Here is a 17,342-nt window from a genome sequence, read left to right on the forward strand (position 1 = left end):
GGTCTGTTGTGCAGCTAATGTCTGATTTAAATATTGTTGTCAGTATCTGTTGTTCTTTGGATGATCCATGTCATGTGAGTTTGTCTAAATAGCTTCTGCCAAATGAAATAGCTGAAGTTAAATCAAAGTATTTTACTTGTATTAGCTTTTTGCTCCTCCTGCATTAGTCAAAATCCTGCATTTCATTTTGTGGTGAACAAATATGTTTTATCAAGGCTTTCTGCAGAAATGTGCTCATTAAGCAGGAAATCTTTATGCACATTAAAGTAATTTTGATTTTAAAGGTGTTTTGTGTAGAGTTCTTTGATGTCTTGTATCTGTCAGTAACCCATCTACAAACAGGATATCCTGAGCAAAACTCTACTCAACACAAAGCAATCAAAATGGCATGCAAAGATCCCACCATGCCATTTCACAATGGTTTCTTCTCCGTCATGCCTTAACACAAATAAGTCTGCCTCTCCCCTCGCCCAGTATGCCTTTGTAAAGGGTAATTATGTTGTCAAATCTAAAGGTCTTGGCAAGAATAACTTCAGGCTGGGTACAGATTTTTAACAACTCTAGAGTCAACTGTGCAAGACTATGCAGGTGCTCAGGAGTTGCCTTCTGTGAAGTGTAGTGGTTAGGAGCATGTGTTTGTAACATGCCGCAATGTTTCTGTATGGTTTTATATTTTGTCGCTGTGTCTCCTGTGTTTGACTGAGAACTTAAAACACCCTCTCCACATTCTTCAAAGCAGAGACTTTACATTACTCTGTAATGTAACTTATGCTTCGGAAAATACCTGATCAAAGCTTGCAATTCGTTGAATCTCCAAGTGAGAAGAAACTACCCGGGCGCCGCCCCATCTTCTCAGTATAAAGTTAAACACAATGTCTTTGTACAAAGTTTAACTGATAAATGCTATTTTTAACAGTCGTTATTTCAAAAATGAAAACTGCATGTGCAAAACTGTCAGTTAAGAGTTGCTAAATGCATCATTTAGCGGCCATAATAGCTTTCAAACATTTCCTGAAGCTGGAGAAGTGTCTTTCTATCACTAATGAGAAACGTCCTCAGTTCTCATTGCTTGCACTGCATGTTTGAGAGGTCTCCTCAGGCTTTCTCACAGGTTTTTGGTTATATTTAGGTGGGGGCTGCGAAGGCCAGAACCTGCATCTTGATTCTCTGTCTGTAAGTATTTTGTGGTTCATTTTGAGATACGTTTAAAGATTTTACCTCGCTCTTAAATTCAATTTTCAGCTTCAGTTTCTTGACTGACTCTGGGACATTAGCTTTTCGTATTGGTTGATGTACAGTTCAATCCATTAATGGAATTCTGATCATCTGCATAGTATTTTTTTTTTTTTATTGGCTGATAGACAACCCCAATAGATCCACCCCGGAAAATCTGTCAGGTTAGACAGCATGAAGATACTGCATACTTCAAACTTTTAAACTATATAAGAATCATCCAGGTGAGAGTTCAATTTTTTTAGTACGATTATTTATTTATTTTTTTGTTTGTTGATTGATTGTTGGTGGTGGTGGTGCTGGTGGCAATGTGTATGGATGAAAACGTTGCAATTGTGTACTAAAATCTTAATAGAAATGTCATGCTAACCTTTGTGCCTCCTACAGGTCGGATCAGACTCTGTTCACTTAGAGATTTATTGATATAAACTTTTTGCATGGGAGGCTTAAAAATGTAGCCTACGCTATAAATCGTAACTTCAGGGTGAGGAGGGTTTCGTTTGTTTGTTAGTCTTTCGTACTCGATCTTTACTGTGTACTTCTGAAGATTTTATACACGCATGCCTTAGCGTCTCGTTGTCAAAAACATGTTGTTATTGTTTTAGAAACGGTTAAAAGCGCGTTTGTCTCCACCCACTAAATTACAGTTTCAGTAGTCTCGAGGGATAGCAGCCACACTCTTGGTTAAGTACGATCTCGCTTCATCTTTTTCTCCACTTGGTTTGGATCTGAAAGGATAGGGTTAATAGAAAGTATCTTCTATCGTGTGGCAGCGACGCTTTTCCATGCTATAGCATAAGCCTCAAGCAACAATACGGACACACAGTGAAACAAGACAGAGTTGAGGACTGCTGTCATTTTAGAGGATCCCTTCTTCGTACTGCTCTCTTAAGACGTAAGCACGCGCTTATAATGTTCGTTTCACTCACTAATTGACAAGTGGTTTCTGCATTTCTTTACTTATTTGTGTGTTTAACTCATGTGTCGCTAAAATATAAGAAACGTGTGCGCGAAGCCACCTTTAGCGGTTAACTCCGTTAACTTCTTTTTAGAAAACTTTTAGTCACAATTATGTAAATAATGTTGACTAGCTAAACTATTAACCATTACTCGACTCAACTCGATTAACAAGAATTTTTATTGGTTTGTTTTCTTTGTATTTTAAACTATGTCTCGTGTCATGCTTATGTGACATATTGCATGTCGTATTGGTATATTCTTCGACATCTTCGGTTCTACACCTTTGAGTTAGCGCCTCTGGCGCCCAGGTTCTTTTTATTGATGAATGTCACTTAACCTCATTTCATGCATTCCGGTTTTAGTTGAAACTTCAGAAACAACAGGGGTTTTTTTTTCAGCTTAAGTACTTAACAACTTCTTGTCGGTCTAAAAGTGAATTGTGTCGCTACATCACCGCCGCTCACGTTCTACCTAAACACACGAATTGTAAGCTGTGAGACACTAAAAAGTTGTTTAAGGCATGCCTTGATCTACGTAAGGCTGTTCTGTGGCACATTTCCCATAAGCAAAAACTGTAGTTCTGTTGTAAATGTGTAAAGATTATCTGCTCCTTAACCTAATCCTATCCCTTGAACTAAATTCGGACAGTTGAGTGAGGATCATTGTTTCAACAAAAGATGTGGCTTATACCCGTCTGCTCTCACAGTTTATCCTGTCCCCTCCATTAACGGCTTTGGGTATGTTGTGTGGTTTTTAATGTCATGCCTACGGGATACTGTAATAACGACCCAAATGTGGAAATAGGTCAAGTCTTTTCGTTTAGACCGATAGTTGCTGCCATAATGATGGTCTGAGCAGTTTGGCAGGGGTCATACTCTTTGCCTCATTGTCGTCAAAATCAGCACCCACTCACTCATGAAGGGGAATCCAGAACGGACAAGTCAGTACACAGATGTTGTTTAGGAGCGGGGCAAACTCTTTTCACTTTCATTTGTTCATATTCAACATGCGCACAAGTGTCCCTCCCGGTAACGTTAGGTAAATACCTAACTAGCATAGCTTTTACTCTAACGCTGAGGTCAAATGTCCAATGAAATGTGCATTCTGCAGACTATCCTTCTGTCCGTCCTTGAGCGTCTGTATCAGTCAATAAACTTTACTCAGTCATATAGACTTCTTTTCTGTGCCAGCACTAACCCACGGTGCCATGATGTGAGATTTTTAATTGCTCAGTGAGCACTTTGTTGTGACTTGGAAATTTCAGCACATTTCAACATGTTCTGTTTCTTTTTAGCCACAAATATAGCCTGCAGCTTTTTCCTTATGAGGATTCAGTTTGGTAATCTAAACTGAAAAACATTTAGGAGAGTACTACACGAGTATTTTTCCCCTCTTGTCCTCAGCTGCTCTCTGAGAAACATACTGGCATTGATTCTTTGTCAGCATTGGACTGGTTGACACAAGCGCTAACAGTTTAGATCAGTGTTTAGGGAGATTCCCTAAGATAGGAATTCCAGGTTTATTTTCAGTTTCTGGTTGACTCTTGTATGAGCTCTTTGTCATTACACTTGCACACTTTCACTTTTAGAAGCTGGTGTTGGTTTTGAGCAAAGTTTTCTGGAAATATCCTAGTTTGTGGGAAGCCCCAATCCCAAGGATGAATGCATAAGCATCGCCTTGTGGGATTTGCATTTTCCTCTGCTTCAACACTTTAACCTTTTCATTCCCTGTCTGAAGAAAACTCATCCTTGGCTACTTGAGAAGAAACATATATCTGTGGCCCTCTTTTCCACTGCAACTCTTTCATGGTGTTAAAAAAAGCTGCATGCTCAGTGTTGCATTGCTGTTAAGCAAATCACTTGCAGTGTTAGTCGGTGACAAATCACCCCCTTCAGCCTGACGCCTTGGTGAATGTTGGAAGTGCCACTGATTGACTCACTTGAGCCCAGAAAAGAACAGTAAAAATGAAATTATATCCCTGTTTGGCCCCTCTCTTTTTGTAACCTTTGCATTCCTTTGTCATTTCCTGTCAGTGGTACATCACACTTAGACTGTACACTGCCCTGTAAGTGACTTCCTGGAAGATCTAGTTCTCAGTTCAGACTAATGATGATAAGTGTGAACAAGTCTACTGTCAGAGGGTTCAAGCTGTGGTTCATCTGGTTCTTTCGCTAAAAATCATCATTCTCTTATTTGTGTTTAGATAGGATTCTCTCCTAGGCCTAATTTATTCTTGGAAAGTAGAATGTTGAGTGACAAGTGTCACCTGACAGTTTCTGCGTTATGCTGTGGGTTAAGGGTTCCGTTGTGGTGTGCCTGGGTGTCTCTATAGCAGCGGCACAAACCTGAGTGGTGTTTTCATTTTGTTTTACTGATCAGTGAGTCCGTTTTGCGGCGTCTGATTGATTTTCTGCCAGGAGGGGTTTTTTCTTTCTTTCTTTCTTTCTTTCTTTTTTTTTTTTGGTCATCTGGCAGTCCTTGTGTTTAGCTCATAGAGGTCATACAGCTGGTCTTCCTTCACTTCACCTGCCAACCACCAGTCAAATCCCATCATTTTAATTATACAAAAAAGCAAAGCAGGCTTGTCTTATACCGACTTGTTTTTGGTGAGCTGCCAGTCTCAGGTACACGACATTCATGATCGAGTCTGCCACCTCACGTGACACGGTCACCTACCCTCCAGAAACAGGGCGTGGAGTTTGTGTGCTTTTTGTCCTACACACTATAGTAGCTGACAGTTTTCTTCTTTAGTATGATCTGAGCTACTGTATGCAACCTGTGTTAGCTTTGCTCTTTAACAAGCTAACAGTGACTGGGGTGCTCTGGTCACCGTGAGATGTTTGCTGTAATGGCTTCATCACGGTTACTGCAAGAATTAGGGAGGCTTAGGGGTGTGTGTGTGTGTGTGTTTGTGTGTGTGTGTCCGTGCACCGTGGGAAAGGGTGTGAGCCTCTGAGAAGACTTGAGTGTTAGACTGCAGAGCTTTTGCGGATGCCTTTTTTTGTAGCTATAAGCTTGGCTCTTTTTGATAAATACAGGGATTTTTTTCTGGAGTGGTAAATGAGAACATAAATAGCGCCTTGTTTATGTTAGCTCATATTTAAGGGTGATCGCAGTGCTGCGTGTGCTTAACCATTCCCAAACACTCCTGAAGAACGACAGACTTGCTTATGAACTTAACAGGCTGATCCAAGTCAAGTTTGCAAACATTTACCGAAGTCATGCTGTGAAGTAGAGCCAATCTCTTTTGTTATATGCTAAAGCCTTTTTTCGGCTATTGCTTGAGGAGATAAGCAGAAGGAAACTCGTCTAGACTGTATGGGTTATATCACATCATGTGATCCCAGCCAGAACCTCACGACTTGGATCATTTATTTGCAAATGTCCCTGTATAAGTGAAGCTTGCTGGGACATGTTCACGTAGTCTTTTGTCTCGCATTAAAAGGCCTGGGAAAAGGCTTGCTTTGTGTCGTGTATGAATGGGACAGAGTTGGGGCAAAGTGTCATAATTTTTTTTTCTGTTAGGGAGGGATCGAGGGGTGTTGGGAACCATGCTCTTTTGGGGGCCCGGAGAGGGGTCATAGAAATATAGGATTGATGAAAAGAAGGTATAGTAGAATGGGGTGTTCTTCACACACTGTGTGGGGTATAGAGGTGACCTTACTGATGTACAGGAATGGATTATGGAACAGAGATATATAGAGCTTGACTGTAGATTTAAGTTGGATTGGAACCTATCCATTTTTTTCAAGGTAGATTTGTTTTCTTTTGTCAGGCCCTTTGACTACACACACACACACACACACACACACACACACACTAGAGGTTTTGACTGCAGAGACATTCCATCAGTAGTGCTACATTAGCATTTAAGGACAGTGACAGTTTTAGCATTGTAGCTCATTTTACCTTCTTGGTGGGCCTCATATTTTGGGATCAGAATCATTCTGGTTGCCGTCTGGTTAACCGTCACCTTTAGCTGTGGGCTATTGTCCCACCTCCGTGCGGATTAATGAAAAGCCTTTATACCTGAAGTGTAGACTTATGCAAATATCTCTGTATAGACATGATCGCTTGAGGTTGTGTACACATGCACTGCAGCTGTGCTCCCCGCATGCACAGCTACGCTCTGAACTTTCCCTTTCTCCACCTCTCTTTTAAGAAGTGTTTTTTTTCCATCACTGTCAGCGAAAGATTCGGCCCACAACGAGGAAGCAGAGCGGAGAAAGTGCATGAGAGTGAAACTCATTCCGACTTTTCCCTGTCTGGCCACACATGCTTCCTCGTCCACATGTAATCGACATGATGTTGAATATTAGATTTTTTTTTTTTTTTTCAGTTTAAACCCACAGAGAACAGAAAGAAACACAGGTCGTTGTATAATGCTGAGGCTTCCTGTGGAAGGAAAACGGTGCAAAAAAAAAAAAAAAAAGACAGACTCATAGCAGATAACGATAGTGATAATGACAGAATAGTTACAGTGCACTCGGATAGAAAGACTTCACAAACATGCTCCAGAAAAAGTATGCCAAACTGGATTTTGTAACCGTCTAGCCCCCTGTATGCTTCAGGCCTCCGCCCAGCACAGCTCCATTATGGATCGGGAACGGAGGGCGCGTGAAGGGAAAAGGAGAGTGAAGGAGGAATGAAGGATGGGTAGGAGGATTGAAAAATGTTGCCCAAATATTGGTGAGGAGAAATATTCTGCTGTGGTATGGGGTTAACACACCCAGTGCTGGGACCTGTCATTTGATATTCCGGGTGTTACCCTAACAAGATAAATTCAGCCCTTTAAAAAGAAAAAAAAAAACCCTCACAGCACTTTTATTTTTGATGCTTGTGGAAAAAAAGAGGTCCAGTGAGAATGATGACAGCCTGAAAAAACAGTTAGTTATGTACTGATCTTCTGTGTTAGAGAGTAATTCCTGCTGCAGCTCACCACAGCACGTTTTTTTTTAAATGCCCAGAATGCAAATTACTGTTCTCTTTTCATTTAGTTTTGCTCTCCTATCAAATCTTCTCCTTTAATAACTAATCTGTGTAGAGCGCTCGTGATGTGCGTCATCTTGGCAAGCCAGACTGCCTTCTGCGGCCTCATTCCACATTCTCTCGCATGTGGTTTTCACACAAGTGATATTTATATAGTTCATTTGCTACGTGGATAGCACGATATTCGTGTGGACACCCTCTGGACAGTGGTGTACATGGCATGTGACTAGCCACCGCTCACCTCGAACTTCATGCTTATCTCTCTACATTCATATTGTGGTTGTGACATATTGACTCAGTCAGTTAACAATCAGTAATCAAATATTTTGACAGGCTAAACTTTGCATTGTAGGCTAAAACATTTATACATAAAATTATGCAAATCGTTTTTGGTCACATTTGCCCGACCTTGTGGAACTGGAGAGTGCTGTTTCTGCCTGTTGGCTGAAGTGTTCCTGCAGACACTGCTGTACATATTCAGTTCCCAGAATGCTTCACACATCGCAGCCTTATTTTACATATGGTTTTGCGATGCAAAAGGCCCATAGATGCATACGTGTAAGGTTTTTGGGGGGGGGGGGGGGGGGGGGGGGGGGGGGGGCTTAAACAGTTATTGCCCTGCTGCAAACAAAATGTGATGGATGACAGAGATTGAGAGTCTAATGGTGCATGTAACATAAAGGCCCATAAATGCTGTCAGGCTATAGGCTAGGCTGATCTGTGTCACTAACCCTAATCCAGGGTTTACACAAGGTCACAGAGCTCAGACACAATGTAGCAAAGCATTGTTCAGTGCGATCATCTCTGCAACACAATTCTGGTATCCCCAAAGACACAGATGTTACCGACTTTGTACTGTGTTGTCCTCTGTTTTCTTATTGCGCACCGTCTGGCGGTTTGACTGTGTGCTGTGCTGTGCTGTGCTGCGCTGTGTGTGTTTGACCGTGGAGATCTGATAGGGATTTCATGACAATGCTGATCACAGTTCTTTTTCCTCTTCCACAGAGCTGCAGCCATGGGAAAAGGATGCATTACCGCCACCAAGTACTTCCTATTCCTGTTCAACCTGCTTTTCTTTGTAAGTTGAGACATTCAAACGGACGTCATTAATATCACACTATTAACACAGCACTCGTCTAACATCCTGTACATGAAACAACTACAGGGAGTTGCGAGGGTTAAAAGACCAAATAACAGCAGGTAGAATAAGTAGAGTCTTCTCTCAACACTCCATTTTTTTTGATTAAGAGATGACTGTTCCATCATAGTGCTATTTGAATTTTTACAGTCTGGGTCATTTGCATAAACATCTAGGTCTCTGTTCTCAGAAAATGAGTGCCAAGTCAAAAACAGATATGTCAACTTCAGCTGTTTATGATATTTATACACCCGGTCATGAATATTCCTACATATTGTAACTTTCAGCAAGCACTGCTTTACACAACAGAACAGAAGTAAAATGTTGGCCATATGTTAGTTTTGAAGTAAACATCAGTCAGTTGCCTAGATGGTCCTGGATATGAACAAGTCAAAGCCTTTTGCTCTGGCTGGAGGTTTTAGTGAATCAGACTTCAGAAACCTCAGCCCTTTTAAGTGCATCACAAGCCTGTAAATTGCAAAGGGAGATGAGAAAGGGAGGAAGGGAGAGAGGTTTATGATAAAACCACAGGAGGCGCTGGCTAATTAGAACTCACAGCCATAAAACTGCTTCATGCAGGGGGCGGATGATGAGCAGGCTTGACCAGTAACTAAATAAGCTCCGTGTGTGTGTGTGTGTGTGTGTGTGTGTGTATGTGTATGTATGTATGTATGTATGCCTGGTCTCTGATCTCTGCTGTGTCCTCTGAGGGCTGGAGCCATTGTAATTACAAAGCAGGCCAGAGCTTTCCTGCCTCTAACTCTGTAGTTCCAGTGAAGGAGCCAGCCTCTGTTGCACAGCTCACACTTCATAGGCCATTCACTACACTTGGACTAATGCAGGTGTTTAACTCAGATCCTGACTGTAGGAAACAAGGTCTCTGAGCCGGCAGGTCGTAAACACCCTCAGGCCTGTAGCTGTGCAGAGAGGGTCTGGACACAAACCCGTTAAGTCCCTCAACTTTAGGAGACAAGAAGAATGAAAAAGAAAAAATGTATCTGTGTCTTGTACTCTTTGTCTGTCAGCTGCCAAAAGCAACAAGATAAGATTGTAGAGGAGTTTGAGTTATAAAGGAAGACATGTACTGTCGCACGGGCTTCACAAATGAGGTAATGTGAAGAACGCTGCAGTGAAAAGCATGAAGTGATAAGCATCCAAACATTCCCAAAACTGGCCTAGACTCCAGGGGGTTAAGCTTTCCTTTTGCCTAATTGTTATTCCATCTCTGCCTCTCTGTTTTCTCTTTCTTTTTTTCTCAGTCTTATCTCTTTCTCTCCCTCAGTATTAGTTTTCACTTACTTTCCTTTTCTGTCATGTTTATTCTTTTACTTTCTCTCTCTCGCTATCTCAATCTTTCGCTTTTTCCATCTTTCTTTTTTTCTTATCATTCTCCGTCCCTCTCTCCTCTCTCTCTCGCTCTGAAAATGTTTTAATGTGTCTATTGAAGCACCCCCCCCCCCCCCCCCCAAAAAAAAGAACACACTGAGTCAAAAGCATCTGTGTATTTCCAGTGCCAGTTATGTGGATAATCACAGTCCACATCCTGCATCCTCTCCCATTCCACAATGGCATTAACTGATGAGTGCCAGATGCGAGAGAGGGTGGTGGTGTGGGAAACATAAACGCGCACGCGTCCTCACTAACTCCTCTCCCTCTCTTTCTTCTCAGTTATTCGGAGGGGTGATCATGGGTTTTGGACTATGGATCCTTCTGGACAACAAGAGTTTCATCGCGGTCCTCCGTAAGTTCCTGCTTCTTTCAGAGCGTCTCCTCTGCTTTTGCACTTCAGCTCCAAGTCAATGTGACCTCCAGCTCAGAGTACACAGGATCAGTGGACGGCCGTCATGTCTGGTGCTGGACGTAACATAAAAAAAAACGAATCACAAGGAAGCAGTGTTATCCATCCAAAATAATATGCTCGGCCGATTTGGCCAGCTAATCTGTTGTTCATCTAGTTGGCCCCATTCTTATGTTCTCAGGGGAACAGGGCTGTAAAATCAGAGGGATGTAAGCTGTAAACCAAAAAATGTGACCCACAAAAGAAAACCATGAAAGAACTGTGCCTTCCCACCAGAAAAGCAGGTCACTGCTCCAGGGCTCCTACTGCCCACTTTCTGCTCACAGACTGTCACAAGAGGACATCTCTCTCTCTCTCTCGCTCTCTCTCTCTCTCTCTCTCTCTCTATCTCTCTCTCTCTCTGTCTCTCTCTCTCTCTCTCTCTCTCTCTCTCTCTCTCTCTCTCTGTCTCTGTCTCTCTCTCTCTCTCTCTCTCTCTGACTGCTCTGATCCTCATTAAAACTGCTGGAGTCATCTCTTTCTCCCTCTCTGTCTTGGTGACTCTGAGCATGAACATGAGCATGCACGCTCTCAGCAATCATTATCTGCATTTTTGTTGTTTTTTTTTGACTGATTTATGTCTGTCATTTTTGCTTTCTTCACATCCTTTGTGGCTACCCTTACTTAAGACCGTCTTTCATAAGTCTGATATGATCGATCTGTTGTACTTTGTCAGAGCAATATCGTCTGCGCAGTCCTTTGCTCATAGACGTTACCATGTTCCTCCCGTGTTAACACGTCACTCTTCCGTGCTGTAGGGTGCCTGTAATGACGGACAGGGAGTCGGTCATGAACAGCGATCTTACGTTGATCTTCATGGTAACTTTATCATTGCCCCTGTTATATAGCGCCGTCAGGGCGAAGAGGTGGGATGGCAGTGTTTTAAATCTGTCTGTGGTAGCAACTCATTATTGTGTTGTGTCTTTCTACCATCTTTGGCCTTGCTTGCAAGCTCTGTGTTTGGTTGTAAATACCAGTGTATGCTTGTGTGTCTGGCCATGTTCCCACTGCAGTTTGAATTAGAGTATCAAAGATGGTGGAGAGGTTTCCCTCTTATTCTCCAGTAAACTATGTGATCCCTAAATCTCTTTTTACAAACCCTGTATTTACACACACACACACACACACACAAATTCACTGATGTGTGTACGCTCTCCTCAACTGTGGCACAGTTTGAAGGCGAGCTGGATGAAAAAAAGGAAGAGGAAAAACAAGAGGAAGACAGAGTGAAACTGAAATGCAGAGCAGAGACGCATATAGACCTAACCCACGATTTCAGGTGCAGTCCCAGAGTCTTACCAGATGTCGCCCTGCAGAGATACCACACAACTATCCATGTTTCACATACTGACTAACACAGACAGCTGAAGTCATTCAGCCAGCCACAGGCCCCACTGTAAAAAAAAAAAAAGGCCATGGAAACTAACATAAATCTCTCTGATATATTATAAATGCTTGCAGTGTGCTCAGCCCAGATGGACCATTGCCCAAAGCAGTAGTTGTTCAGTTTAAGCTCATGTATGAGTGATTCTTCGGAGTGTCTTCTGGCAACTTTCTACTGGTTTTGGAAGTCTGTACAAATGTTTTTATGTTTTCTTTTCTTTCTCTCTTTTTTTACTGCATTTGGAAGGAAAAAATGTCTATATGGAAGAGTTTGTAATTCTTGTTCATAACTGTTAATGTAAGTCAGTGAGTGAAAGCAGTATATCAAGCTGAATAGGGATCGATCAGGACATTCTCTAGGACAGTCTTCCTTTTGAAGTTTTGGAAGCCATTTGGAGAGGGCTATAAGTAGGTTGACTTGTTTACACAACCTGATTTCGATGAAGCTTTTGGAGCAAGCCAAGTCAGACCACATCTACCCCACCCCACGGCCACTTCCTGCAATCATATTTTGAGGTCTTTCGTAACCCCTCCCTCACCCCACTCCAATCGCTTCCAGGATAACTGGTGTCTGCTTATCACAAGGTGAAGTCCATTTTTACCATGTCTGGAACATACCCCTATTGTTTTCATTGTCCAGCTGCTCCTTAGCAGATAGCACTGATCGGACTGTCCTCCAGTCCTGATACTCTTGAGGATATCCCCTAGGCTTTCACAGGCCCCCCTCCTCCTGTTCCAACCCCACACTCTGGGAACATGGGCAGGGCCTGGCGGTCAAATGCTGTACCCTGGAGGTCTTCTGAGGGACCTCTCTATGCTGAGGAGGCCGTCCTGTTTGTTGACTGTAGTGGCACTCGCTCTGAGCTTCCATTGAGCTGTGTCAAAAAACAGGATCTCCTTGTGTTTTTAGTTTCCATGCAGTTATTTCTTTCCTTGCCTCTGAGCCAGGATTATATTAATAGAGTGCCTTTACAGCTGCCTGGCTTTTTAAAAAGAGGCTTGAGAATTGTACATGTCATTTTTTTCTTTTTCTTTTTTTTTTCCCCAGCAGAGACTTGCCCTGCATTTTCCACATTTAGGTTTGACTTCCTCTCCGTGTTGCACACTCATCATTGTTGTTCTGTTGCTTCCTCAGCTCAGCAATAAATCTTAATATTTTTCTCACAGAGTCCGTGTCTTCAGCAGTTCTGATTCATCCAAATGGAAGAAATCTTTAAAACTGAAGTTGAAATTGAAGTTGACAGTTGAGTTGTGGTTGCGGTTTAGTACCAAAAGCCATTCTGACTGCTAGAATATACAGACGTGCAGTTTTCATCAAGAGGTTAACGCAGAATATTAATTTTTGGCTGATGTCAGTACTGACAAAGACAAAAAGACATCCCCTGTGTAAATCTCTGTATGACTAATTTATATTTTTAACTGTTACCTAGCAACAGTCCCTCATAATAGGACTGTTTTCTTTTGCGTAACTGCTTCTCATTTATTTATTTGAATAAAACTGTTTTCCCATTCCATTTTGACATTTGTTTGCTAAATGTCTAAATGGACCGGAAGACGTGTTTTTGTAACCACAGTAATACACTCAAAGGTCTTGTGAATGACTGGCACACCATTTCATATGTCATTGCTTTACTACCAGAGATGTTAAAGATACATTTGTTGTTCGTACAAAACAGATCAAGCCCTCTGCTCTTTAAGAGGGTTGATTTGGATGGCATGAAGAATCCCTCTGTGTAAGCAAATGCCTCTATAAAAAAGCACCAAGGGAGCTTGTTTTTTCCTATTTCCTAGACCTAGGTCAGTGAGGTAAATGAATTCTTGTCCCTGACCCAATAATGGGGAACAGACGCCTCCACACACACATTGACCTCAGTGGAAACAGAACATTTTTCACCAGACAGCTGTTGCACATATTGAAGGGAGCATTAGTTCACAGCCTTCAGTAAAGGATCTTACCTTACGTGATCTAGAAGAACACACTGCCATGAGTCACATGATTACTGAGATAACACCAGTGCAATAACTTCTTATGCAGTAGTGAAAGTACCAGCCTCTAGAAAGTTTCTAGTCTCTAGAAACACTTTATTTTTAGAAATTAGCATACAGAATTCAGTTTTTGAATGTGTGGCACTGATATATTAAGGCATATATGTAAACACCCAGTGTTTTTCAGGTAGTCCATTCACACTGTCTGATTCCATAATGCCCTTTGAGTGTGTTGTAAATGTGATATAACTCTGCGTAATACCAAAACTTCCTCTCTGTGTGTGTTTGCACTCTTTATAGTGGAAGTGAGTCAGTGCTTGTGGTGAACACAGGTGTTTTTTGAACAACGTAGACTTCCAAGGAACCACGTGGCATCTAGATTTTTCTGTCTGCTTTTGAGTGCCATTGGGAAGGGAAGGTACCTCACATAGTGCTATCATTTTCCACTTTCAAATGATATCCTTGTGAGTCACACCCATCCAATCTATATACACCACCTCCTCTCTACTTAGAAACCTTCACGTGAACCTTCAATTATCCAATAGCTTCTGTGTGTGGATATATATAGATATCAAAGGATATGTAGGACTATGTATATGTACTATATAATCTACAGCCCAGAGACAATTGTAGGCTGGAATGCCATGTGTTTGGTGTGTGTGTGTGTGTGTGTGGGTATTCTGGATATTACTAGATGAAGAGTAGAATGTAAGCATCAAATCATATGATATGAACAGTTGTTGTTGGTGAGTCTTGACTCGAGTAGACTACCATCCTTCAGATGCCAGGCACATTGCACTGGTCCTTTTTAGAATTTAAGCCACAAAAGTAAAATGCAATAGCAGATTGTAGAGAATCTTGAAATGACTGATTCCATATGGGTTTGGCTGGAGATGTTGTAAAGAAGTCTTATCTGTGTTGAGTTTCTGAGGATATGGCATAAAGAGAGAGAGTGTGTGTTCTTGGGTCGTGGTTGGAATATGTTGGACTGAACACACAGCATCTGAAGCCAGGTTCTTAGCAGACAAACTGGACTTCTGGAGCTCTACCAGTAGAGACAGGGAAAAAAAAAAAGAACTGGACTTGGATTGAGGACAAAATGTCTGTCGTGTTCTACCCCTTCACCAACCCCCAGCTCTGTCTTGTGTCTACGCTAGACCTCCTCTACATACCAGGCAGACACTGCCAAGAAAATTCATCTCTCCATTGGGCCTCCACTGGACCTCCTTGTCTCAAGACACAAAATCGAGTTCTGCTTTGCTTTAATCTCACTTTTGTTTAGATGGCCAGAGTAGTCATAGCCTAGCATCATGTTCCCTGACTCATATGTGTTTGTCAAAGGCTGAACTGAAATGAGAAGGTGCAGCCCATGAAGTCATTTTGATACAGATTTCAGTTTCACTAAGATCTTGGTTAACTTTGACTCATTAGACAAATTTGGCCTGAATTTCATCACAGTTTGGTGTAGGTGTTGCTATATATCCAGTGGTTTACCTTCTTCCTGCTAATTTTTTTTTCTCCCCCACACAAACAGAAGAGTCCTCCACCACGCTCCAGGTCGCTTCTTACATTCTGATTGGTGTGGGCGCTCTCTCCCTGCTCATGGGATTCCTTGGCTGCATCGGTGCCATTTTTGAAATTCGCTGTCTCCTGGGATTGGTAAGTCATTTGGCTCAGTTCCAGGCCACTCAACTATACACAGTACTGATGTAATGAGAAATACAGGAGTAACACGTAGGTCGCGTTAGAACTTCAGATCTTCAGCAGAGTCAGTGCCAAGAAATGACTGACATTAGTAAAGGGCAGTCACTGAGTCACGTTGTCATTTTTTATCAGAAATGTGCAGTCTGCACCCCTGAAAAGTCCCAAGCGAATGAGTAAATTACACTGAGTCAGTCTCAAGATGAACAGATACTAGCTGTTAGGATGTGAATCAAAGAGAAACAATGAATATTTACCATTTGCAGATAACCTCCACATTACCAAAATGGCTTTATTGTATAGGGAAAAAACAGTATGTCGTTGTGTGTCCTGAAGAAAGTTCTCAAACCTGGACACCATTAGCAGAAGAAAGAAGGTTTTTTTCTCGAGCAGATGTCTTAGGTTAATGCTGGTGGATTTCCAGCCCCTTGGTGAGAGGGATAAACCTGTGAGATTTAGGGGCTCCCAGAGGGGAACTCGGGCCACAAAGGGTTAAACCATTTGGGCTGGACAGGGACAAGTTTGACCTGGTTTGGTTGGAGGGACCAGCTGTCATTCTCTCTGTAAATACAACCCTTGCCCTACCCTAGGATTTTCTTTTCTTTTCAGAGATTATGGTGTAGATATTTAATCTTTTTCCAGTGATATTTAACTTCAGAATTTTTGTTTTAATCTAAATGACACATAGGAGCACGAGAACCGGAATTCTCTGGTGGCATTTGTCATAGTGGGTAAGTAATTACAGTAATGTTCAGGTGAGATTTGTCTAACATCCTGTTCCTTCTCAACAGTACTTCACCTGTCTGCTGCTGATTCTAATCGCCCAGGTCACAGCGGGCGTTCTCATCTACTTCCAGCGAGATAGGGTGAGTCATGGTTTTTCATGTGGGTGATATTACACCGTCAACCACTGATATGGAATAAATTATGACTTAAAGTATGATTTAGGGTTTACTAAAACGTCCGTTAAATGTTAGCAAGAGGCTCAATGTGGAAATTTGGGGAAGGGGAGGTAAAGAAGGGGTGGAAAGAAGTAATGGAACTTTCCATCACATTTAGTTCCCTCTACTATAAATGGAAAGCTATGGTGCCTGTGTGTGTGTGTGTGTGTGTGTGTGTGTGTGTGTGTGTGTGTGTGTGTTCGTGGGGGGTTTCAGTGCTAAAAGTGTGCAGTTGGGACCGGGTTCATGTGGGTGGCATGAATGATTCTTGTGTACACACACACACACAGCTCCCCAGAGTGTGTAGTTCCTCTCATCTAACTAATGGCAACTGTGCCTCCCACAGGTGGGAAAGTATAAAATGTAAATTGAACTGGGTTTGTCCCAGAGGCTAAGTTTGGCTGAATATGTAAAAGTGAAAGTTACTGACATTTACAAATCACACGGTCAAGTGTTCTGAGGGTGTATCATCTCTGGTACCAGAATGGAATGGTGTGTGTGTGTGTGTGTTGTTTGTTGTGCATATTTCACTGTAATTGGAGAGGTTTGTTTGAGCACGCCAAACCCCTCAGACCGGTTCCTGTTCTACAGGCTAAAACATGAACACATATACAAAAAAAAAACAAAACACAAACCCCATGTAACATCCTTCACAGTCCCCACACACACACATACACACACACAGACACACCTTATCCATGTCTTTGATAAACCCTCAAGCACATTGTGTTGGTACATGTAGTGCTATTTTAGCAGACTCGTCCTGTAGGACTAGTTTTAGAAGAGGTTCCAGTGAACTCATGATGGTGCTCTGGAGGGTGTGGTCTATCTTTATACTTCACCACAGGGTTGGGTGGCATTGTGGTTCTTTTTCCAGAAAGGGGTGAGGTTTTCTGCCCTCCCAGAAACGCCCTCCCCCATCCCGCACAGCACGCAGAGGGTCCCATGTGCTTTCACTTTTACTTCAACATACCTCCCTTTTAACAGCCATGTGGTAGTCAGACACGTTCACGTTCACATTCAGATTAGATTCACGGAGGATGAATGTGTATGCTCTTGTTTACAGTGCAATTCAGCACTTGTTGTGTGACTGAGAAGAATGCATGCTCTCAGAGTGTTTTAGCCATGCACACACATAAACACACACACTCACACACACAAGACAATCCAACCA

General features: G+C 42.2%; 1 protein-coding gene across 1 annotated transcript in view; it reads left to right on the top strand.

The window, feature by feature from the left end:
- The first annotated feature begins 1,911 nt into the window (after window positions 1-1,911).
- The window catches only part of cd82b (CD82 molecule b), a 19,838-nt gene continuing 4,407 nt past the window's right edge, over window positions 1,912-17,342 (top strand). Inside the window, exons 1-5 of the mRNA XM_030776435.1 lie at window positions 1,912-2,128; window positions 8,188-8,260; window positions 9,989-10,061; window positions 15,061-15,185; window positions 16,019-16,093. Of these exons, the coding sequence (XP_030632295.1) occupies window positions 8,198-8,260; window positions 9,989-10,061; window positions 15,061-15,185; window positions 16,019-16,093 (336 nt within the window). The 5' untranslated portion in view covers window positions 1,912-2,128; window positions 8,188-8,197. The remainder of the gene's footprint in view (window positions 2,129-8,187; window positions 8,261-9,988; window positions 10,062-15,060; window positions 15,186-16,018; window positions 16,094-17,342) is intronic.

Source organism: Chanos chanos, chromosome 1 (genome assembly GCF_902362185.1).
Source record: "Chanos chanos chromosome 1, fChaCha1.1, whole genome shotgun sequence".
In the NCBI taxonomy this organism is placed as follows: domain Eukaryota; kingdom Metazoa; phylum Chordata; class Actinopteri; order Gonorynchiformes; family Chanidae; genus Chanos; species Chanos chanos.